Below are 24,711 nucleotides of genomic sequence, written 5' to 3'. Positions count from 1 at the left end.
AAAGAGCTGGGAAAATGCTATTAACCGACAGCTCCAGATTATACAGAGCTTTCCAGTCACAGATAGCAAATTGCCTTACGAGAGTGGGTAAGGATTACGATCTTGATCTTACATGTGAGGAAACTGAGGCACAGAGAGAGTGAGAGCCTTGTCAAAGGTTACCCAGCAAGACTGTGGCAGAGTTGGAACCAGAACGCAGGTCTCCTAAGTCATGTCTTAACCACGTGACCGTTATTCCCAGTGTGGTGTTCTCTCTGCCAAACCGGAGAAAGCAAAAATATTCTTTTCATTACCTTAATATGGTTACACGGGGTAGTAGCTAGGGACCCCCGTTGGAGTTCCATGCAAACTAACAGCCTCACAATCTAGGATTTAGACAATATGCAAGAGGAAAATAAACAGACAAATGGGGGAGGAAGATACCAGCAGAAGTTCTCATAGTTTTACAATAGCTTCCCACTTTAGCTGCCGGGGCAGCAGTCTGAAAGCTCCGGCTGGTGGGTTAGCAGAGGAGGAGCTTCTGCTAGTCTGTTGAATGAAACTCTTGTGGGGAGTTGGAAGGCAGGGTGGGAAGGTGAGTCCATAGAAGGGTCTTACTCCTACAGAGATGCCTGCAAAATGAAAAACACTGAACAAAGGAGAGAAAAGGCCACGGTGGGAAGAAGCTGCGTCTGCTGAATGTTATTGGGCAAACTGGGGATAATGGGACTTCCCTAGCACACGGGCGTTGTAAGGATAAATCCATGAAAGACTGCGAGTCCCTCAGGTACTGTAGTGATGGAGGCAGTCAAGTACCTAAGATAGTCATTTTGAAAAGGGCAAGTTTCAGAGAATAGTATCATAGGACTGGAAGGGACCTCAAGTCTTCCACTCATGGTAGGACTAAGTATAATCTAGACCAGGGGTTCTCAAACTGGGGGTTGCGAGGTCATTACATGGGGGGTTGTGAGCTGTCAACCTCCACCCCAAACCCCACTTACCTCCAGCATTTGTAATGGTGTTAAATATATTAAAAAGTGTGCTTAATTTATTAGGGGGGGGTCACACTCAGAGGCTTGTGATGTGAAAGGGGTCACCAGTAAAAAAGTTTGAGACCCACTGATCTAGAACAATGGTTCTCAAACTTCATTGCACCGTGACCCCCTTCTGACAAAAAAAATTACTTCATGACCGCGCCGGAGGCAGGACCGAAGTCTCAGCCCGTCTGAGCACTGTCACCCTGGGTTCGGGCGGGAGGGGACTCAAGCCTGACCACCCAGTGTGTGTGTGTGGGGGAAAACTGAAGCCTGGGGCTTCAGCCACAGGCAGGGGGCCTGTAACCTGAGCCTCACCGCTGCCCAGGGCTGAAGCAGCAGCTGAGCCCCACAGCCCAGGGCTGAAGCTCTTGGCTCAGCTTCAGCCCCAAGTGGAGGGGCTCGGGCTTTGGCCACAGGCCCCAGCAAGTCTAACACCAGCCCTGGTGACCCCTTTAAAACAGGGTTTCGACCCACTTTGGGGTCCCGACTCCCAGTTTGAGAACCGCTGATCTAGACCATCCCTGACAGCTGTTTGTCTAACCTGCTCTTAAAAACCTCCAGTGATGGAGAGTCCACAACCTCCCTAGGCAATTTATTCCAGAGCTTAACCACCCTGACAGGAAGTTTTTCCTCATGCCCTAAACCTCCCTTGCTGCAATTTAAGCCCATTGCTTCTTGTCCTGTCCTCAGAGGTTAAGGAGAACAATTTTTCTCCCTCCTCCTTGTAACAACCTTTTACGTACTTGAAAACTGTTATGTCCCCTCTCAGTCTTCTCTTCTCCAGACTAAACAAATCCAAATTTTTCAATCTTCCCTCATAGGTCATGTTTTCTAGACCTTCCATCATTTTTGTTGCTCTTCTCTGGACCTGCTCCAATTTATCCACATCTTTCCTGAAATTCGGCACCCAGAACTGGACAATGATCCATCTGAGGCCTAATCCGTGTGGAATAGAGCAGATGAATTACTTCTTGTGTCTTGCTTACAACACTCCTGCTAATATATCCGAGAATATGGTGTATTTTTCCACTGCCATTTGCAATGATGTATTTGCAATTCCACAACCGCTTTCTAGAGTGGTTTGGGCTGGGTTGGCTGTAGAGACCCTTGCCCGCTGGCAGCGTGTTTAAATCAGAGCCCTGTGAGACTGGGTGGTTTCAGTTAACAGGGGTTTGCGTGAACATTTATTTCGGTTACGATCTGCAGAGTTTTTGCACTTCCCTTTCCCACCACTCCGTGCCCTCTCTCCCGTCCCAAGTTTTACTTTGCGAGTTGGATTTAAAAACTCCCCAAAATTCAAAGCCCACCTCACTGGAAACAGCAGAGTCACAGATGGTGTTGGATGGGAATCCTGGAGAACGACAGGTTTTGCATACCTTCTGGGCCAAGCCCTAAATCTGCCCAAGCTTGCTCAAATAAAGGATTCCCCTCCTCCACTCGCCCTGATTCATCAGCATCAGCAAACCTGCTTTGAGTCACTGCTTTGTAATTTACGAGCCATCTTCCGCATGGTTTGGAGATTCATTGCAATCGTTTCTCAGGGCTCTAGTCATAACAAAGTACGTTAGGGCCAAGGCCAGTGGGAAACTTCTGTGGCTTAATTCATTAATACCTGAAAAGCAGCCTGTGCTCTGCAGATGGCTGGGGCTAATGAAATGCCGAGCTCCTAGTCTATTTTATACAGTTTCTTATACCAGGTTCATCTCCACAGCAGCCAAGTACATTCCAGTAGTGGATTAAGCAACATGACTAACGTCTGCCACACGTGTTTTATTCTCAGCTCATGTCCCCAAGAGAGCATTGGGTGTGGAGCTGGTCGGCAAACACATTTTCTGTTTCGTGAAAAACTTTGGGATTTCAAAGAGTTTGTCTCTGGGACAAAAAACTTGCAACTATTTTTATGGACTGAAATTCCTAACAGCAACAGCAAATTGTCTGGGGGTCCATTCAAATGGCTCATGTTGATCATTTCAAAACATTTTTTTTTGATTGTGGAATGTTAAAAAAAATTAAATTGGTTTTAATATAAAATAAATTAAATGTCTAAACAAGAATCTTTTCAAAATGAAAAATCAAACCTCCTTGTTCTGAAAACGTCTGAATGGGACATTTGAACATTTTCTAAAAGCTTTTCCAGTTTTTTTCCAAATGAAGTTTTGTTGAAATTGATGTGACAGCATGACCAATTTTGGTTTAGTCTAAATGGTATTTTCTGATGAAAAACAGCTTCCTCGGAAGTTTTCTGATCAGCGCTATGCAGCAGAGTGTTTTAGTTTGGTAGAGACTTAGTTTCTTGTCTATATTCCCACTCCACTAGATCATTGAGATTTCACCACCCCCATGTTGCTTCCCCTTTCACTGTCATAGTCCTTGCCCTACATGACCCTCAGATGGAGTAAGTAGGGATGAAACGTCCCCTTGTCTACCTGATTCTGCTCCAACCATGGGCCAGAGTAGAACGGGGAGGAAGTAAAATTTAGTCTGCCCCAGTGAGTGCAGAAGTCTCACGGTGCACGCAGATGGCACGGAGAACTAATCCTGGGTGGAATATACAAGGGAAGCAAAGGCAAATTGGGAAAAGTCACCCAAGACTATGAACAGCAGCTTTCCAAACTTCCAGTTTAAGATCATTGGCTGGCTTTTGTGTCCACAAAACACAGCTCTTCCAGGGGATAAAAGGCACTCGCCCTTGCCAGAGCATATGGTCTTTTGCAGTACCCCATAAAGAAGAGAAAATGGCACTTAAATAGTGTTTCTTTGCCATCGTTGAGTCGGAGCCTCTCAGAACATCTCATAAAACGTCTGCTTTCCCCCACCCCCAGCGCACAAGGGAATTATAGATCTGGCTGCGGCATGCCTCAGATCTTGTGACACGCACTGTAACGAACAGCCAATTTAATGAGGCTTTCAGAAAACTGTCATTCTAAATGCAGACCTTGAAAACTTAACCTCTCTGGAGAGATGCATCGGCACAGTCAGAGGAGGGCTGGCCTTGCCTTAGACTGATGAGTTCTGTAAAGGCCCCCTTGTTAGCTCAGCTACACCACTTTGGAGCTTCCCTCTCCATCATCCCTTTCACATGCTCTCCGTCGACATGTTCATTTAGTGATCCAAAGAAGGCAGTGCTGGCATTTGTGGTGACCAGGAAGCGACCCCAGCACTGGCAAGAGGTAGCTGCTCCAGGTTGCATCCGGCGCTGTTAGATTCTCCTGGCCACATGCCATCAGCTCCATTCCACCACAGTGCTCAAACCCCCTTCCTGCTCGAACCCACAGTCCCTCCTCAGGCAAATCTCCCATGGGAGTCACCTGGAGTTTTGCTTGGGGGCATTAGGCACTTCCTTCCTGCTACACCCAGAGCGAGCTACAGGACTGACCATATATTAACTGTCACACAGGTTAGGGACTCCGAGGTCATAGCATTGCCGTGCATTTGCTGGGTTTATTCTAGCTCCTGCTGGTAGGTGGCGCTCAGTGTCATTAAAAACCAAGGTTTCAGAGTAACAGCCCTGTTAGTCTGTATTCGCAAAAAGAAAAGGAGGACTTGTGGCACCTTAGAGACTAACCAATTTATTTGAGCATAAGCTTTCGTGAGCTACGGGTGAGCTGTAGCTCACGAAAGCTCATGCTCAAATAAATTGGTTAGTCTCTAAGGTGCCACAAATACTCCTTTTCTTTTTATTAAAAACAAAGCATCGCTGTGAGAGGTTTCATTTGGGAGAGGCCCATCAGTGGAACAGCAGGCCTGTTGGAGGTGGACTGCCAGAGCTGTGCAAGGGTTTTACACAGCATCTGACCACTTGGGTACTACCCACCTCTATCTCCCACCTCATCACAATCAGGGCAGAAATAGAGCTGCTGGGTTTTCCCCTCCTTTTGTCTGTGGTGTTTACTGAGCAAAGCTCAGAAGCAGGAATGTTCAGCAAATCCACCCTGAGAGGGAGCACAAAGACCCACAGAGAGCCGTGCTGGTTTAATACTGTACCACATGGTTATAGCTTCTTCCTGGTGGACAATCAGCAGGAAGGGGCTAGGGAGGAACTGAATTCCCTGGACGGACGTGTTCTCAACTAATTGATCTGTCAGGGATAGGAGGGCTTGGTTTCTCCTTCTCTGCCATTGAAGAAAAGGGGTGCAAGTTTGTTCTCGAGAACCTACAGACCTCTCTAGGTCTGCCCAGCGTACAGGGGATCTGTTGGAGAATGAGGGTCTTCATGGGGAGGACCTGTCCCTCTTCACTGGCTTTGAGCCCCCATAATCTCCTACCAAGACCTGGGGAGCAGGACGCCACACTAGGAACCCCTCCTTCCCGAACACCAGCCCTTAAAGAGAATCCCAGACCAGAAAGACTTCTGCTTACATGCAGCTGCATCCAATTGTAAGTGGATTCCTCTCGTGGGGTGGTTGCTATGAGTGATTGGGCACATGCAAAGTTAAAATGTTTTTGTTACATTTAAGGCTTGACCCCAGCCTGCCTCCTCCTGTCTCTGGCTTGCATCCTTCCCAAAGGGTGGGTTCTGGCCCCTGGTGAGGGCTCTCTGCAGGGACAGGGCAGGAGCCGGTGTGGGGAGCTGACCACTTTCCTTCCTCAGGGAAAGAGCCTCCTTCTTGAGCAGAGAAAGGGTGTAAAATGCATAGACAGCCCATTTACTCCTCCTGTATCCATCGCCCCCCCCCCCCATGGCCCTTTGTCATTGATACAGGACAGTCACTTGCCCAGTAACTTCACTGCATTTGTCCATGCTCTAGAATGCTGCTTGCCTCGGTCCCAGCAGGAAAAACGAACATTCCACATGTTCACTGGAAATCCTGCCAGGCCATAAAAGAAGGAGGAGGAAAGCCAACTTCTGCTTGGTAAACAAGTGAGGAGAGAAGGGCGAAAATTAGGCCAGTGAAAAACCCTACATGGGTAGCAAACTCCCTCTTTCCATAGCCGGGCTCAGGAATATGAGGGGCCTTTAACTAGAGTCAGTGGGGAACTAGCCAAAGTGGGTGGAGGCAAAGGAAAATGTCCTGGAATGTGGTGCTTTGTTTCTGGGTTGTATTTTTCATCGACAGGGCTCAACTGCTTGGCAAATGAGGGTACGAATGTACATGGGACAATTAGTTTGGATGCCTGCCTTCTATTTCTACCTTTCTGCTCTGCGATTCCAGCTCATCTATCAGTCGAATCTTAGGGTTTTATCGTGTCCACCAGCACCGTAGTCTCTGAATCCCCCAAGCTCCAATGGCAATTTGTTCAATTTGTGCCTCAATTTCCCCATCTGTAAAATGTGGGTAATCGTTCCTTCCCCGCAGGGGTGTTGTGAAACTGAATGCTGACAAGTTAGTAAAGTCTTTCAAGGCCCTCAGCTGGAACTCCCCCTATCACAGCAACCTATTATTAATGGAGTCTATTTCTAAGTAAAGTGAAGAACAACAGGATAAAGTGTGTGTCATTCAGTCTGTTTTGGCACTGTGCAAGCCTGGGAAGAGGCCAACAGATGGCAAATATGTGCTGGTGTGCTGGAAAAATTACGCAAGTGCTCTTCATTGCATCTTAGACCTGAAGTCCTAGAAAATTTTTCAGCCTATTGGCAGATGTTTCTGCTGTATCTTGTCTGGAAACAGTTCCTGCAGGGGGGATTATGCCACACAAGAGCTCCACAGGAGTAACTAAGTGCCAATGAGATGGCTGCTCTTTCGCAAAGGCTGGTTAGTCAGACATAGTCTGAGATACAGGGCCAGATTGTGAGCAGCTGATGTCAATCAGGATAGCTCCCCTCACTGCAGGGCTGGTTAAATCCGCTGAGGCTCTGGCCTGGAATGAGACGGTCTCAAGGCCAGGCAAGAGTTTGGCCTTGGATTGCCTAGTGAGGAGGGTCCAAATGGAGGGCCCCAGAGGCTGCTCTTGGGGCCATTCGGTAACTGGACAGGCAGCTGAACTCAGATGTAACAGAGGCTCTTGGCGTGGCTGGTAACACAGAGGCACCCTAAGGAAATGTGTTCCAATGGCACCAGAAACGGAGGCAACCCCCCCAAGCTTCATTGTTACTGCAGAGCGGGGCAAGCCCTTCTCTAAGGCGAGCAAATGCAGTCACACACGCCCTTTTTCCTCGGGGCTGGCATCTCCCGTGTGCCCTGGGACCTGAATGGTGCAGTGTCAGAAATCACCTGCACTGATCTGCTGCTATAAAGCTGTGATTAACCCAGACAAAGGAGAAGCAGCAACATGTATTTGCAGTTACTAAAGCTAATTACATTACTGCAAACAGCTGGAAGGCTGCCTGAACTGGGCAATCTACCAGTGCAATGAATTCCCAGTTGGCTAGAGCCAGTGTAGCCAGCTCCACGCCACCCCTGCCTGCCGCACTTGGTATTGGGGAGGGGGTGCGTTGGGGCCTGGGTTTGTGGAATGGCCTCCGTGGGTATGTTTACACTGAACTGTAGGGCTGTCTGTGGGACCCAGGCTTGTGGACTGGCAGTTTCCAAGCCCAGCTTTGTGTGTCCACGCTGCATCGTAAACCTGGGTTACCTCAAGTCTCAGAGCTGTGCTAACATGTTCAAATGGAATTATGCAGCCCCTCGCACTCAGGTTTGTGGCTTGAGCTGTGTCCGCACTACAGAACGACAGAGCTTGAACACAAGTCTCAGCGGGACTCAGGTTCTCACCCAATCCCCTACTAGGATCCTAGGACTCACGTGCTGAGTGCTTGCTGATCAGGCACAATACAGGCAGATTTGTGTGTCGACAGAAGTGGGCTCAAACCTGAGTCACAGCCTGGCTTTAGTCAGTGGTTTAGACATACGGGACCAAACCCCAGCCTGGCTGGTCCAGAATTGGGAGAGTGCAAAGGTAGCGTGGGTGCTGGGTTGAATGTAGCTCAGTCAGGTCTCAGGCTCTGACCCTACTACACAATGCTAGGCCTCACCATTTCATGTGGCACGCAGGGGGATTTCAGATGAGTTACACAGAGCTCTGTATGAAACTCTTTGTTCAGGACCAGATCTGTACCTCAGGGCTTGGGTAATTGGTGCTTGTTTTCATGTTGTTTGCATGCTTTTTAAAAGGGTGAGGGAGGCATTTAGGAGACCAAAATAACACAAGACTTGGGCCTTTCATGACGGTGGCCTCCAGGCCAGGACTTAGAGAGACCCTGAGAGGCGATGGTAGGCAGCCCAGGCTAGAGATATCGAGCTAGCTGGAGAGGTAGGGTCCTGTCTGAGTCCAGAAGCCTTAGCGAAGGAATCTTTTTATATTAATTACAATCGAGCCCTGTCTGTTTTTTTTTTCATGGTGTTTAAGATCCTGGCGAGTAGAAAAGTTCATATCAATGTAAAGTGTGAATGCAGTGCTGTAAATGGCTGTGATGATACCAGCTTTCACATGATTTCTGCCCTATAAATGATGACTCTATGAAGCAATTTTTGACAGCACTACATTCGTGTAATGGTATAAAAGACAATTACCGGAACCTGGACCTTCCTTGATAAGTAGAGCGGAGCAGGACTCCTGGGCTCTATAGCAAAACTTCGGGGGATCGGGAGGTGGGTTGCGGGGAAGCGCTACCTTTCATTTGGATTTTGCAAATGTTTGCAACATTTTCAGCTTTGGGCCAATCTTTGCTAAACCGCAGTGAAATTAAGTGGCGAGTGGACTAACTGGAGGGACACTCACCACATATCCTTTGGAGGAGAGAGCACTGGCTGTTCATTCCATTCGCAGCAGCAGAGCCATGGACAGGGAAAGCAGCCTTCCCAGCCCAGTTTGCATTGAATGCCTGGGTAGATCAGTGAAAGAAAGCAGGAGCCTGCAGCTGATAACAAGTGGTTCATTAACAGAGAAGGGGACTGGCTGGGACTGAACACTCTAGAAGAGGAAAGCGCCAAGTTAATCCAGGCCCTTAACAAAACACACACTGTTGGGCAACACAAAAGCTGAAAAGAAAGTTGCCTCTGAGAAGGAGCTTTATTTTCTGGATTCCTGACGTAAGCAAAATTAAAAGCATCGAAGCACTGGAGGTTGAAGGCCGGAGTTGGCAGTGTTCAAACTGGTTGGAACAAAGGACATGCTGTGGGAGAGGAAACCCAGAAGGCTCTTGCTGTACGTGGGTCTGCACTCACAGATCTACAACTGGCAATCACTGTGCACCCCCCACCCCACTCCCCACTCTGCCGTGCCCTGCAGCAGGCAGGCGGTTGTGCACTCAGACTGGATGGCACCTGCAGACCTCAGCCAGGCTGATCCTGACCTGCAGCTCTGGCCGAAGGGAGTGGGGATTAAGGGGATTAAGGATGGGAAGGGACACCAGGAGCTGCTCCTTTCCCCTAAACTGTAACTAAATAATTCACTAGGGGGCCACTGCTGGATACAGATGGTGCAGCAGCATGCAAGGTGGTTGGTGTTTTCCACCGGGCCCTGAGGAATGCTGGAGTAGATGGACCAATGGTCTGGCCTGGCCTGGCAAATTCTCTGCACCACATGCTGCCTTCTTTTATGTGTGCGCATCTCCCAGTAACATCATCACTGCACTGCTCCCCTCCAGCCTTCCCACCCGCCTCAGCGGTGTTATGCCTACATCCTGGAGCAGGATTCAGTTCCGAGTGTCTCAAAGGGACGTCTGTGCGGTTTTCTTGCATGCAATGATCAAAGCCCCACGTGCTCCGTAGCAAGTTGGACTGACATTCTGCCGCAACTGGTGGAGATTCACCCTGGGAATAAATGTGAACAGTCCCCGGGCCCCTCAATCCAGCACGTTAGAAGAGTCGAATAAAGAGGAAACTTTAAATCAGGGCATGCAGAGCCGCTTGGAACGGGGCTGGGACCTGCAATGCTGCTTTGGGAGGTGGTTGATGATAGTATGGGGCTCACTCCTTCCCTGCCTCCCTCCAACGGTCACAAGGTCGCAGACGACAGGAGTTTGGAGGTTTCTGGAGCACACAACCGTGGCACTGAACAGACAAGGGGACCCATGGTGAATGCTGGCATTGACCACCGGTTAGGCACCGCACAATGGAAGCCATTTGCAGAGCATAATAACAACTTTATTGAACCCACAAACTTACAGGCAGTGCCGCATATTCCTATGTGCTAGCAGATGAGATTTTTTTTCCATTAACCAACTTCAGTTATACAGACGTCTCTCTTTTCGAGAGCAGTCCTGCAACACCCTCTGCCGAGGCGGGGCCAGAAGTTCATCAGTGTTTGGGCTGAGCCGACTTCCTACCTGTGACATAAACTAAATGGATAAAATGCTTCACCTTGGTTGCATTGCGGAACCAATGGACAGAGCACACCTAGTATCAAAAGCTCCTTTCCAGAAACTGGCTGGGCTGAGCCCAAATGTACATCCCCTTTGCCGTTTAGTGCCCCAGGAGGGAGGTGGCTGTGAGTGAATTCAGCCTGAGCATGTTCTCAGAATGCTTCCCATCTTTATGAGAACCATATTTTATTTCAAAGTGACTAAGGAATAATCAATACCCACTCCCCCAAAAGAATAAGAGACAAAGCTAAGTCAAACAAGGGCAAGTGACTGCCTGGCCAGCACGGATTCGCTCCCGGCTGGGTAATAAATAAACGTCATAACCAAAGGCAAACTACAAACATTTCTTCACAGCAAACAAAATAAGCTGCAAAGCGAAGTGGGTAGACTTATTACCAAATAGTAGGAGCTGTGCCCCAGGTTAGAAGGCAGCAGAGTAATGGGAGTGTTGCTGTAAGCAGCCAGCATTTAGTGTTATGGGCTTTTGTTGGTGATGTAGAGTGTCATCAAATCACCTACGTGATCTGATTGTGTTTAATGTTCCCACAATGCACTTGCTCCAGGAACATCCATCTTAGTTTCAAAATTCTAATATATTCCTGACACGTTGCCCAGCTTTTAAAAATGTAATCTCTCTGCTTAGCACAATAGAGATTTGCATTGCTCCAGAATCTATGCAGATTATTTATAGTCCCTATATAGACCCTACATCTCAGACATGCACATATCTGCCATAACAGCTAAATTGGTGTTCACTCTGAGCATCTAACTTCCAGCCTACTGTTATTGTTAAGGTGCTGATATAACAAGATAGTGTCTTGGTTGAGATTAGTCCCAAAGCAAATTCCAAATCAATATCCATTCACAGGAACGGCAGCATAACCTGATAATGCTTAAATACTTTTTACTTAGTTACCCTCAACTTTATTTCTCCAGCTTTTGTTGTGAATAAGTACAGCAACCTCACTGCCTTGAGCTCCCGGTTTGCTCAGCCATGTAAACGTGCTATGGAAAGATATTAACAAGCACGGCTCCTAGTTTGTTCTACACAATCACAACACTGCAGGCTGTTTGCAAAGGGTAAGGGCCAGGCGCTTCAGTGGTAAAAACTAAATGGTGCTCAAGCATTTCCAAGGCTCCTCTTCACGCCTTGACTTCAGTGGGCACTGGAGATGCTCAACACCCCTGAAAATCAGGTCTTAGATGTCTCAAACTGGGCATTGTAGTAAGATGAGGCCCTGAAAACATAAACTCTTGTATCAGAGGCCCAGTCTGAGGCCTGAAGCCTGAACCAAAGTACTTCCAGGCATTGCTAAGCAAAGGCTGGGCTGTGAGCTAGAGGCAGGCCCCAATCACAGAAGTTGGCAGGAAGAAGAACTTGCGCCAAGATGGCATCAGAACACTCCACAGAGATAACAAGGAACAGGCAGGTGCATCTTAAAGACAGGGTCAAAAGGACAACATGATGGATAGATTCGTTTGAACCAACATGTAACAGGGGAGAAACAGCACCCTAATGAGTAAAGGGGCTGCACCTCAATACATCAGGAGGGATGAGTAATCTGTTCTTCACCTGTAGAAGACTAGGTCTGGAAGGGCACATTGTCGTCCAGCCTAAGGGGCAGTGGAGTGTCCCGCCCCTGGCTGAGCTGTGTCCATTGCCGGGGGCACATATTCGTAGTATGCCCTGTAGAGTCTATAGGAAACTATTCCTGTGCTTCGTTTGACAATAAACCTGGCCGGGTGCCTTTGTACATTATTGGAGTCTGTGGTCTTTGGGGGTTCTCTCGGGGTCTGCTGTGTCAGCGATCTGCGCAGAGCTGGGGCAGCACACAGAGGGAACACGCACGCAGCCGACTGTTATCATCATCGAACAAGAGAAGAGCACCACACCGGTAGCTACTGACAACAGGCATCACATAATGGAGGTATCCAAATTACAGACCACTTATGAAAATATAGGTTTAACTGACAAGCCCGAGGGCAGCAGTGGAGAATTCAGGACTCTCAAAAACTAGCTCTGCTAAGTAAATATTTATTGACATCGCTACAGTATAGTCCACTGACCTGCATGGCTCTGGACTAGTCTGTTAACTTGCACAGAAAATGCTTCAGGCTGCTTCTCTATGCTAATCAGTTTCTGCCACGTTCATCCTCGTGATATCTGAGCACCTTCCAATAAGGCACTGAGCGATGTGACTAGCATATGCCAGGTATTGTTTGCCACTGGAAAAAAATAAAGAAGGTCTCACCAGCACAGTAACAAGTTTCCAGTCTGAAGAGTACTATGCTGTGCCGTGGTCTCTGAGAATCTTTTTCTACTTAAGATAAGTATCTGGCCCTCATTACCATGGTCTCTGGAGTCTGGCAGTCTTTCCCAGTGTGATAGGAAAGTGGCAGGATCACCAGTTTATAAAGGGGAAACTGAAGCACAGAGTGCCTCGGGCTCAGATTTCTAAAGGTATTTAGGTGTTGCTGTGCTCAGCATTGCAAGGCCTAACTCATTTAGGAACCTAAATCTCCTTTTCAAAAGGGATTTAGGTTTTTCAGTGCCAAAATCCCATCAAATGTCAATAGGATTTAGGCTCCTAAGTGCTAAAGCTCTTTTGCAAATGAGCTTTAGCATCCTAAATCAGTTACGCCTTGAAACACCTAAATACCTTCAGAAATCTAGCCTAAGTGACTTGGCCACACAGAAAGTCTGTGGTGGCGCAGGACTTGACCCCAGGTGTCACAAGTCTTATGCTAATGCCCGAACCACTGGACAAGATTTCCTCTCATGTCTGTTTTCTGTTCTTTAAACTTGAGATCTAGCTCTGGTTTACACCAATAGTCGCACCAATTGCCCCGAGCTTCTTTCTCATCCGCTCTGAGCTCAGTGTTCTGCCCGTGCTGTCTTCATCATATTTTCTCATCTATTCTACTGACACATGTGGTCAGACTCCAGCGTTGCTCACATCAGCGTAAATCCAAGTAACTCCACTGACTTCAACGAAGTTAAATTCTGGAATGAATGAGGTCAGAATCAAACCATGTCTCTCACATGTGTTTATCCGGAGGAAGTGAGTCTGATTTTCCGCTGCAATGCAATGCGGAAGCTCCGTTGTTACATCAGTGTAATGCTGAAGTAATGAAGTGGAGAATCAGGCCTAGTACAGGGATGAGGGCAGAACATAGGCCACAACTATGTACATACTGAGCTATGCGTTTACAAGAAGTGATAGACAATGACATGGAGTGGTAACCAGATGCAGCTCAAAGGAGAAAGACTGGAAACACTGGGAGTTCCTTTTATTTCAGTTCACCAGAGAACAATGTCAGCCTTGGTGTTATAGGCGACATGCTCTGTGACCTTCAGCACAGTGTCTGACTGTGCACAAGGAACAACATAGTCCCCCCAAAGCCTCTGCAGCAGAACTTGGTGGTTGAAAGTTAATAAACTGCTTTACAAGTAAACCAGAGCAGAAATATGTTGATCTCTGCTGAAGTCCAACAGCAAAGTGATCACTTGTACAAGAGCCTCAAGAGCCAGCTACACACTGCACATCCTGGCGTTTACATGGGCGCTCCGTGAAGTGTCTTTTATACCAGCAGCGTCCAAAGCTGCAGGAAAAGCAGATTCAGCCTCTTTTCACCCCAAAACGTTTCTCAACAAAAGAAAATGCATTGAGTATCCACCAAGAGGAAGAAAATAGGATCCTTTCCTCATCCCCTAATCAACACGTCACTTACACTAATGTTTTGCTGTGGTTTGTTACATGATCAAGGTTGTTCACATGTGGCTAGGTGTCCATCTCAGACAGAATTCGGGGGAAGCAATCTGTGCATGGCACATTTCTCTATGACCCCCTTCCCTCCCTTGTTTGCTACCCACTCCCTAAACATCGTGGATGAGATCTTCAGCTGGTATAAAATGGTGTTATTCCATTGACTTCAATGGGACTACACCCGCTGATGGTCCCCTGTTTTCATAGCTTGCTTTTCCTCACTCTGGAAAGATCTCAGCCATTCAAAGAGATAATGGACTGGGGATCTATTCAGTCAACCGGATGATTTACAAAGAGTGTCCGTTACCGGCTCTTTGTAACTTCTACACAGAGAGTACCACAGGTGCCCTGCCTCCAAGACCAGACCTCAGGCATGGGAGGCTGTGGAGAGGCACGCAAGGGCTGGAGGCTTTCTGGAAGGCAAAAGTTTTTAAAGGAGCGATTTGAAGAGGGTGCTTGGGGGACAAGGACTGGGGAGTTGGTAGCGAGACTAGGGTACAGCATGAACGTGTGAGGACTGTCCTTTGGTTCTGTGTTTGTACAGTGCCTAGTGCAACGGGATCCCGGTCCATGCCTAGGGCTCCGAGGTGCTGTGGTAATACACATGATGAATAATAATAAGCCAAGCGTGAGATGGGGACGTGTCAGAGCAGTATGGAGATGTGGGCGGGGAAGACATCGGAAGGGAGAGGTGGAGTAGAAGGAAACAAGTGCAGAGAGAGAGACATAGTTGAGATTATGCAGGGCCTGGAAGGATAAGGATAAGGCGCCCGAGTATGAAACAGCAAAAGGCCAGAGCCGGTGAAGGGAGCCAAGCACTAACTCTTGTTTTCTGCAGCTCTCCCCTGGAGCTCAGACACCAGCTTCTAGCATTGCCCAGGGCCCACACTCACAAGGCATAACTGCCTGAAGTGAACTTGTGCTGAGACAACAGTGATGTCAATGCACAGGGGAAGGCCGATATTACCCAAAGCACTGTGGGAGTGAGAGGTGCCCCGCTACAACGTCATTGACCAAGGGGCTCAAAGTCAGCATTGACCTATACCTCCAGCAGAACTATGCCATTCAATGCCACATGTTGCCATCAGGGGGACTGCACAAGAGGAAAGGCTGTGTTGCTTCTCACCCAACTGGTGACATCTCCTGGTATCTAATGCACTGCACACCATGCAGGAATTTAAAACACAGGATAAGGATAAGGCTTACTGTAAGCCTAGAACAAAAAGTGAAAGAAATGAAAGCTCCACTAGGTGATCTAATCCAGTGCTACTCAAAGTGGTGGTCCGTGGACCGCTGCTGGTCCGCGAGCCATCGGCTGCCGGTCTGTGTGCACATCGGGAAAAAAATTTGCCGGTCCCCCACATCAGAAAGCTTGAGAAGCACTGATCTAATCCATCCCTCTGCCAACACAAGACTCTCCCCTACAGGGTATTTTCTACTCCTTTGTCCTGTCTAATTTTATGTCTCAGACCTATGTAGGCGCTTATATGGTCCTCAGTACTGTTGTATATGAGTGTGATTCAGTGGGACTTCTACTGCCTGAGAGATTATTCCAGTGTCTAATGTATGCACTAACATCCAGAGACTTACAGATGTCTGCACGTAAAAGCAGAGTTGACTGGAAAACACACTCAAAAAAAACCTCCACGAATCTTTGTTTCCATTTTTCATCAACATTGAAATGTTCTGATCAACTCTGACTGCAAGTTAGGGGGCAACACAACCCCAGTATGATTGATCTGATCTGCAAACAGGAAGGGCTTCTTTAAGAAGATGGCATCTTTTGAAACATCATTCAAACCACCTAGCTCAAAGCACATTGTCGTGGCGCTTATGAAAGAATCTGGGATTGGGCAGCAAGCTACCCTGAAAAGCAAGCAAGAGATAGTATTTGCACAAAGAGACTGGGCTTGAAATGTTCAAGAATGCTGAAGGCCCAGATTTTTAAAGGTACGTAGAGGTTTCTGCACTCAGCATTGTAATGCCTACCTGCTTTAGGTGCCTACATCTCACTTCCAAAAGTAATGGACGCACTTAGGAATCTAAATAACATCTACTGTCAATGGGATTTTGGCTCCTAAATGCCTAAATCCCTTTTGAAAATGAGATTTAGTCTCCTAAGTCAGTTTGGTGCTGCAACATTGAATCTAAATGCCTAAATTAAATTAGTTAATGCCTAAATACCTTTAAAAATTGGAGCCTGTGTTTTCAGTTATCTAGTTAGTCGCTTTAAAAAATTGATGCCCTGCATGGAGGGATAGCTCAGTGGTTTGAGCTTTGGCCTGCTAAACCCAGGGTTGTGAGTTCAATCCTTGAGGGGGCCGTTTAGGGATCTGGGGCAAAAATTGGGGATTGGTCCTGCTTTGAGCAGGGGGTTGGACTAGATGATCTCCTGAGGTCCCTTCCAACCCTGAGATTCTATGATCCTGTCTATGACTTCTACAGATTCAGGTGTTTGCTTATTTTTGATTTGTTCCCCTCCTCCCTTGGTTTTACACCTAATGAACACTGAATGGTTTTATTTATATGGTATGTCCATCTTGTGCATGTATTTATATATGTTTTCTTTTGTTATGTGTTTACATTTTATATAAAAACAATAAAGTAAAAAATCTGAGCCTAAATGATTTAGGACCCTAAGTTCCTTTGTCAAAAGTGATTTAGTGGGATTGTCAAATGTGCTTAAATGAGTTAGGTGTCTAAGTGCCATTGGTTTTCAATAGGAGTTAGGTGTCTAACCGATTTAAGTACTTCTCTGTTCTCACTCTTAGGCATGTCCTCAAACGTATTTAAGTGCCTAACTCCCATTGAAATCAACAGGTGCTTAAATAACTTTGAGGATTCGGGCCTTAGGAGCCTAAATCTTATTGAAAATTAATGGGACTTCAGTACTGAAGTGCCTAAATCACTTTTGAAAATGGGACTAAGGCTCTAAAATTGTATAGGCACTTTTGAAAAATCTCACCCTATGTGTGCAAGCCAAGTGCATTTGTCAAAGGTAGCAAGCCCAGGCGAGTCCATAGTGTTGGAGGTGACAGGACTGGAGTGAATACCTGGGTCATCTGTTATTCTGAGCTTCTGTAACTGTGGTTCTGTGGACCCATGTGATCACTTATGCAGCAGGAGACTGTGTTAGCAATGGCAATGTAGGCCTGAAAACTACCCGAGGCCCGGGGGCTGGCCTGACTAGATTAGGTGAGGGAGATTGCACAGGAGCTAAGAAACTCTCAGACTCTGCCACTCAAAGGCGGGGCTATAAACTGTCATTCTGGGAGTGATCTTGGACCCAATTCAGCATGACTCCCATTGATCTACAGATAACAAATGCTTTTGTGAATCTAATCTCTGGCCCAGGGCCAGTTAGTTACAACAAACTGGTTGTTGTAATGTGAAGGAGTGGGACTATGTCTGTACAACTGATGAATTCTGTGTGAGGTTATGAACCCCATAGGTCTGGGTCAGGCTGCACACTCCACTGTGAATGGGCAGCCTCTTGCCTTCTCTATGGTCTGTTTGCCTCCAGGATGGGTTGAAAATTCCAGACTGGTGGCAAAAGAACAACCATAGAGGGGATTTGGCTCTTAAGTACCCAATTGTTGGAAATCAGTTCACGCTTGACAAAGGACTGGTCCCTGTCCAGAAGAACTGGTTTAGCAGGGGCTAAGTCACCTTGGCAACAAAGTCACCTGGGAGGGGTTTGTGTTCAGATGGGGAACCTGGCAAGGATGTCACCTGACATGGGAGGGTAGGGGGCTGAAGATTTTACAAGGGTAGAGGCTGATCTGCTAACTTCGGGGGGGTGGGGGGGCATATTCTCCAGTCCAGGAGGGAGAGGTTAACCTGATATGGGCAGGACCCTCCTGCCCTATTCCTGATCCCAGATGGTCCCAAGGACTCTGGCAAATCCAAAAGACCCAGACTCCAGCTTAAAGAGTGGTGAGGAAACTGAGGCAGGGCCATGCGTTTAGTGTTTATAGTTTTGTACGATCCATACTCTTCTGTGCTTTAAATATAAAAGAGCATAAAGGTGTTAGATTGGGCAAAGCGTGTGTGTGTGTGTTGACTGCTTCACAAGTACTGCTTGCCCCTGAGAGAGTTAAACAGTAAACCAGAAGCTTTGCACCTTTGGGGTGGAGGTCTGGAAGAGGGGGTGTGTTTAAGTACTGGGGAGTCTGAAGGATCAGTGCTGCACCCAGAGGGGCTAGGTAGCTGGAGAGCGAGTTCCAACACCCTGAGAGTGCATGTAAGGACCCCGAGAATGAGGCAGTAGCTAGACTCCATTCAAGCTCCAGGAGCTTGAAACACCCCATGGAACCAGAGTGCAAAGGTTTGGATTTCCCTCACAGCAGACTTAGCGGGTGGAAGGAAGTGGTGCTTGCTAGGATCTATGTAGTAGTGTGTGGAGATTTTTAAAACACTTTGCAAGGGTTTATGCTTTTGCTCTTAAAGTGTAAAGTAGGAGCAGGTCTGGTAGTTTATCTTGGGTATAAATTAGATAGCAAGCATGAATTATGAGCAGCTCAGGAAAGAGCAGCTTCAGAGCCTGTGTATCTCCAGCCCAGGACCTGTTAATGAGGCTGAACTGGGTGTTGGTTTCGTGATAAGGATAACCATTCACTGAGCATTAGCTAAAGGCAATTGACCCCCTTTCTCATGTGATCTTCTTTGATCTGAACATCTTAGGACTGGTAGCATGACATAGAATAAGCTGCATCTCTAGAGGGAACATCAAGAACGATTTTCACTCTCCAGCTGAGTGGTTCCCATTTACGCCATATGACTGGCGTTCTCCAGAATACAAGGTCCCCCCTAGCCGCTGCCAGAAACTGGTCTCCTGCCCCACGAGAAATTTTGAGACTTTGAAATTTTTTCTCATCCTTAAGCAGGCCCCCATATTGAAAGCTCAACATTTTCCATGAACTTATAGTCTGAAAGAAAATCCCCTTGGGCCACTCAAAGCTTATGCTCAAATAAATTGGTTAGTCTCTAAGGTGCCACAAGTCCTCCTTTTCTTTTTTCAAAGCATTTTGTCTCAATTTTGACTTTTCAACATTTTTAACTTTTATATTTTAGTATAAATAAACTCAAATTTCAAACAGAAAAGTCATTTCCAACAAGAAAACAAAATGTTTCATTTTCCAAATGTTTCAAACCAGGGCATTTTAACCATTTCAAAACTTTTCTCCCCAAGAATGTTCCAGATTTTGTAGTTTTGGCAAACCTGCCCCTTTCGTGGGAGCCGTTTCAGTGGCGATGAATCAGCATTTTCCAGCGTAAAAATGGTTTGTTAGAAAATTCCCCACCAGCTCGCCTCACGCGCTAACTCAACTCCTTCCCTGTACTTTCTCCTTCCCCAACTCCTCGCTCTTCCTGCCCACACCCCCTCTTTCCTCTCTTCCTCCTCACAAACTGCTGTACACAGCACGCAGTGTACACGGCTGCCAGTTTACTCCCCCTGCCTTTCTCTCCACAACTGTCACTTCTGAAAGCCTGCCCGGATGTGTTGCTGCAATTCCTTTCCAGCGAGGGCCAGGCTTTCTTGCCGTGACAGCAAGTGGGTGGACAGAGGGGGAGGGCAGTAGCTTCCAATGGTCCAGAAAAATTGCGGGCCACAGGAAAATGGTTGGGGCTGCAGTGATAACAAAGAGGTGGCTTCCTCAGTCTTCTGAGACGGGACCCAGAGTGTAGCATGGAGGAACACAGCATGAGAGAAAAGGTGTGTTGATGCAGCGTCGCATGGTGTATTGTCATAGACCATGGCAAGGGGCACTATTACAGGCAAATGTGCCATGCAAGGACAAAAGGACAAATTCAGCGCCAACATATGTGGGCACTTCGCCGATTAGCTTCCCTGGGACTTGCACCCGCTGGGGCTGGAATTGGGCCCAGAGTATCTCGGAGGGAGGGAGCGTAGTCTAATGGTTAGAACAGGGGAGTGCTTCTCGAGAAGTATCAGCAGTGAGCACACCAGGCGTTATTCCCCGCTCTGCCACTGACATGGTCACTTCGCCTCTGAGCGCCTCAGTTTGCCTGTGTGTAAACTGAGCAGAAGGAACATGCAAAGGGAAGCGGGAGGCATTGTTAACTAACGTCTCTGAAGCGCTTTGAGATCCTTTGGGAAAAGGCTCCGTGGGAGCAGGCTCATCACACAGTTCGGATTCTGCTCAAGCACCATTTAATTTTGTTTTCCGTATTCATCTCTGGAGTCAAGTTTGTGTAGCACCCTGTTATTTTTATTTGATGCTGTTTAAACAACAACTCAGAAGGGTGAAAAGGGCACCTCTCTACTACTATCGAGGAGCGCTACAAGCCTTCATACCTTTGCTCTCTGCTGCTGGATATTGTTATAACAATGCAACTGGGCTCCACTCCCACTGAAGTCAATGGGTCTGTTGCCATTGACTCCAGCGGGGACAGCAGGATCGGGCCCTTATGATAAGTGACGGGCTTGTTTAATTCTACTATTACATCCCAGTGGTTATATAGACGTACAGTTTGCAGTGCTGAGCCAGAGCAAGGTCACAAGCTCCCATTGATCTTCTGGATCCAAGATCATTGCTTGTTAAAAAAAAAAAAAATGTACGAAATTGTGACACGTAAGCGGCACGGTTTAGAGCACATGCTCAAAACAGAGAGGCAGGCAGGTCTGTGAGGATGATTTTGGCTGCAGTGCCAACATACGTCCGGTAGAAAAGTCAAGCAGAAAAAGTGACCCCTGTGGTTTAAAGGTTGCAGGTAAGTAGCTAAACAAGCACAATCACTGCATTTACAAAGGTTATCTTCTCAGCACACTTTGGCACACAGCCTCCCTCTGACACAATTTGTTTTGTATGCTGGCTGTTTTTTTTAGAAGAGGCAATTACCTATTTTCCTTGCGAGGGCCCTCTCCGGATCCCTGCTCCACCTACTCTGTCCTAGAGACATAAAAGGGAATTCATAGAACTAGGCGCTGTCCCAGCCACAGTCGTCGTCATTTCAATTGTCCTGCTTGCTAAGGATGAAGCTGCAGTGTGACTGTTGCTCTGTGGGACTGTTGATGGGCTAGGAGGGTGGGGCAGGTCTTCTGGGAGTCAGGAAACCTGGGTCAGAGCCTTCCCTGCTTTGCCACAGACTGGCCTGTCTGGTCTTGGGCAAGATATTTACAACTTGGTTTCCAAAGGCCTTGAGCACCCCACAGTTAGTGGGAGCCAGAGGCATTCAGCACCTTTCAAAAATCAGCCCTTTGCTGGGCTTCTGCAATGCCCTCTGCAAAACAGGGATGGTGATAATAAAACTCATCTCCTCCAGCCCAGCTGTGTTGAGAGGCTGCATGAATGGGCCAGCTCACCCCTCCCAGGGAGCTAGGGGAAAGGAAGCCCGGGGGAGTTTTCCTGTAAATTTGGAGGCTCCTCCTACTCCCAACCTTATGGATCACAGGAATCTGTGAGAGGGGAACCCTTTTCAACCTAGGGCCGCATCCAGGCCTCTCCTCCGTCATGGACTGTCCATGCAGCCTGATTCCTCCGTCCTGCCCTGGAATCTTTCCCCACAGTTCCTGCTCTGGAGGATCCCTAGAGGAGGGGCTGTTCACTTCTGGCCCACACTCCGGCTGCTGGCTAGGTGTTTTCTGGTGGGTATACAGCAACAGTGTCAGTCAAGGCACCCAGCACCAGTGTGGCTGTACTTCTGGTGTGGCAGATCCCAGGGCCAGTTCCCCACTGCCAACCTTTGATAGGGGCCATTACAGGCCTTGGGGCCTCATGCGGTATGGACCGCAATCCCAGCCTATAAATCAAAAGCCCTGAAAATGAGTTAACTTGTCTAGTAGATTCAGCCCAGCCTCACTCACCACGGACAGTGCTTGGTTGTCACCCACCTGCCCAAGTAAGCCTGGGCCAGCGCTGTGTTTTGCCTCAAGAGATCAGACCAGAGAAGTTAGAGAAGAGCCACCCAGATCGAGTGGGATGATCTCACAGGCTGCCTGGAGAAAGGAAAGCCTGGGACAGGCCCTCGGAACAAAGCTGGAGAATGGTCCTGCAGGAAACCACCCAGCCCCTATCACAGAGAACAGTGAGGCCAGCTGTGCAATGGGCCGGGGGAGGTCTCCGTCTGGCCTCTGACACTTCTCTGCCTAAGCGGAGGGCGAACATGGGTCTGCAGTGAAGATGGGGCATCCCGCAGAGACAGTCAATGGGGACAGGGTGGCAGGGACTGAGGGAGCTGAGAAGCCTGGAGAACTGGAGAGACCAACCGGAGAGCAAAGCAGATGCCCCCGGGAAGCAAGACACACAGTGTATGTGTGTGTGTGTGTGGGGGCCCTAGCTCCACGGGCAGGGAATGGGGGCCGGGTGGGTATCCGGGGTATGGGGTGGGCAGGGGCACCCGCGCTCCCGCGGGGCTGGGGAGAAGCAGCAGCCTGGCACGGGGGGGGGGGTGGGCAGGAACCCGGCATGGGGACACCCAGGGTTGGGGAGGGGAGGAGGCGGCTGTCCCCGGGGGGTGTCCGGGACGAGCTAGGAGCCTGCCCCCGGCGGGGAGGGGACCCGGGCGGGACGCACCTGTTCCAGCGGACCATCTTCCGGCGGTAGTAGCGCACCGCCTCCTGCCGGCTGAGCAGCGTCTCCTCCGGCCCCCGCGGCGGCTGCTCCGGGGCGCGGTAGAGCGGGTGAGCGAAGAGCCGCCGCAGCTTGGAGCCCCGGGCGCTCGGGGAGGCGGCCGCCGGCGAAGGGGGCAGCGCGGGGCGCGGCGCCCGGAGGCAGGGGCAGCCCGGCGCGGCCCCCGCAAGCTGCCGCCGCACTTCGGGCCAGAGGTGGAAGTAGAGGTCGGCGCTGAGCAGCGCCCCGAGCAGCAGCAGGATGAGCGGCCGGTCCCGCCGGATCCAGGGCATGGCCCGCGCGGCGCAGCGGGGCCGGGGGAGCCCCGCCAGGGATCGGGCTCGGGCGCCGGGGCAGGGGGCTAGTGGCGGAGGCGCTCCCCGAGGGGCAGGGCTGGGAGCGGGGCAGCCCGCCGCAGGGCGGCTCCGGGCTGGCGGCTCGGCGGCAGCAGGTGAGCGCCCGGCGAGCGTCTCTGGTTCACACCCGGACCCGCCGCCGCCAGCCGGAGCGCGGGAGCCCAGCCCGCTGCCGGAGCCGCTGGGAGAGCTGCCGCGCAGCCCGCACCTTGCCAGACCTCCCCCGACCCAGCCACCCCCGGGCAGCGGTGCCCGGAGCGCGTGTGGCGCCGCTCCAGGGGGAGGTATTAGGCGCTAACCACCCCCTCCACCCAGCCCTGATCACCTGCCAGCTCCCCCCTCCATTGCAGCAGCCCGGACTCGCCCATCCCGAGCGCCCACTGAAGCCCGAACCCCGCCGTGGGATGCTGCGGAAATGCCCTGGAGCCGGGTGCGCGTCAGGCCCTTGGGGCTCTCCAGGGGTCTGGGCGCAGAGGGATGGACCCCTCTCCTGGCCTGTGTTCGTACAGGAGTAGGAGCTGGCCTCCAGGCACTGCCTTTCATCCCTGAGCTGCCAAGGATGGAACTAAGGACACTAGCTCCTGCAGCCCCAGCTGCAGTGGTCACTGCATTTCCCTTCTCAGGTCCTGGTTTCCTTTGCCCATCAACCCTGGCAGGGTTTCTACACCCCACAGTCTATAGGAATCATTTCATCTTTCACCAAAAGGCAGCCACCGCTGAGGCGGGAGTGGGTAGCTGATTAAGGTGCTGCATGCGTCAAAGACTTAAGCACCCTCTGGAAGTTAAGCTTCATCCTAGTTACTCCCGATTTTGGCCCTGATTCAGAAAAGCACATAACCCTTTATTTAAGGGGACGTGTTTCAATGGCGCTGCAACAGGTGCTTATGGGTAATCACATGCTTAGGCGCCCTTCCTGACTAGGGATTGTTTTTTGGGCCAGGCCCTTACACTGGAGTAGGTGAGGTCAGGGAATCAGAGTCAGGACATTCAGCTGAAGCTGCAGGTGGAATTTAGGTAAGCAGGATGAAATGGCCACACTTACTGCTCAGAATGTAGGTTTGGGGTTATTTTAAAGGATTTTGCTATAAATCTAAATTCAAACCCTTCAATAAACCAAACAAGTTGTTGGTTGGATTTAACTTTACCTCTGCAGCCTGCAGAAGCCAGATGGCAATTGAGAAGAGCAGAGTGCCTGTCCCCATACTGCTAAATGAGAAGGAGGGGTCCCTGCTGGAACCTGGCTGGGGACCCCAGTATGGTTGAGAATCACCTTACTTAACCCTGAGCCCACAGCAGTGAAATAGAGGAGGGACTGAATATAAACAAAAGGGCGAGTGACAAGGCTGAGCTAGTTTCATCGTTCCAGCTGAGTGAACAAAAAATTAACAGCAGAAAGGGTGAAAGGAAAATTCTATTTTTTTAAGCAAACTGACAAGTTTTATTTTTCACAAAGCTGAGGGATTTTTGTTTAATGTGTGCAGTGGCCTGATCCACAGGTGGGAGACACTGTCCTCAATGGAACTAACACTTGAGAATCTGCATCATGATTTTTAACCCCTACTCTACCCTATAGCAGGGAAAAGATACTTTGCAAAGAGGCTGCAGGAATTCTTATCTCAGATTTTCCATGCCTGTGTTTTAGGGTGTTTTGTACCTGAAAGCTCTGATTCTGCACCCTAACCATATATGCTGTCAACACCCAGATGGGGAGGGGGAATGGGGAATCCACCAATGTAGGGGTTATAGTGCAACCTTACA

The 24,711-nt window shown here is 49.1% G+C and overlaps 1 protein-coding gene across 3 annotated transcripts in view; it reads right to left on the bottom strand.

Annotated features, from left to right (window-relative positions):
• The window catches only part of FAM20A (FAM20A golgi associated secretory pathway pseudokinase), a 42,430-nt gene extending 19,229 nt beyond the window's left edge, over window positions 1–23,201 (bottom strand). For all 3 annotated transcript variants that reach the window (XM_073312020.1, XM_073312021.1, XM_073312022.1), the window contains exon 1: window positions 22,562–23,201. In XM_073312020.1, the coding sequence (XP_073168121.1) occupies window positions 22,562–22,890 (329 nt within the window). In that variant the 5' untranslated portion in view covers window positions 22,891–23,201. The remainder of the gene's footprint in view (window positions 1–22,561) is intronic.
• Window positions 23,202–24,711: the final 1,510 nt, after the last annotated feature.

This window comes from Lepidochelys kempii, chromosome 14 (genome assembly GCF_965140285.1).
Source record: "Lepidochelys kempii isolate rLepKem1 chromosome 14, rLepKem1.hap1, whole genome shotgun sequence".
NCBI classification, from domain to species: domain Eukaryota; kingdom Metazoa; phylum Chordata; order Testudines; family Cheloniidae; genus Lepidochelys; species Lepidochelys kempii.
This window is presented reverse-complemented; position numbering and strand designations above follow the sequence as displayed.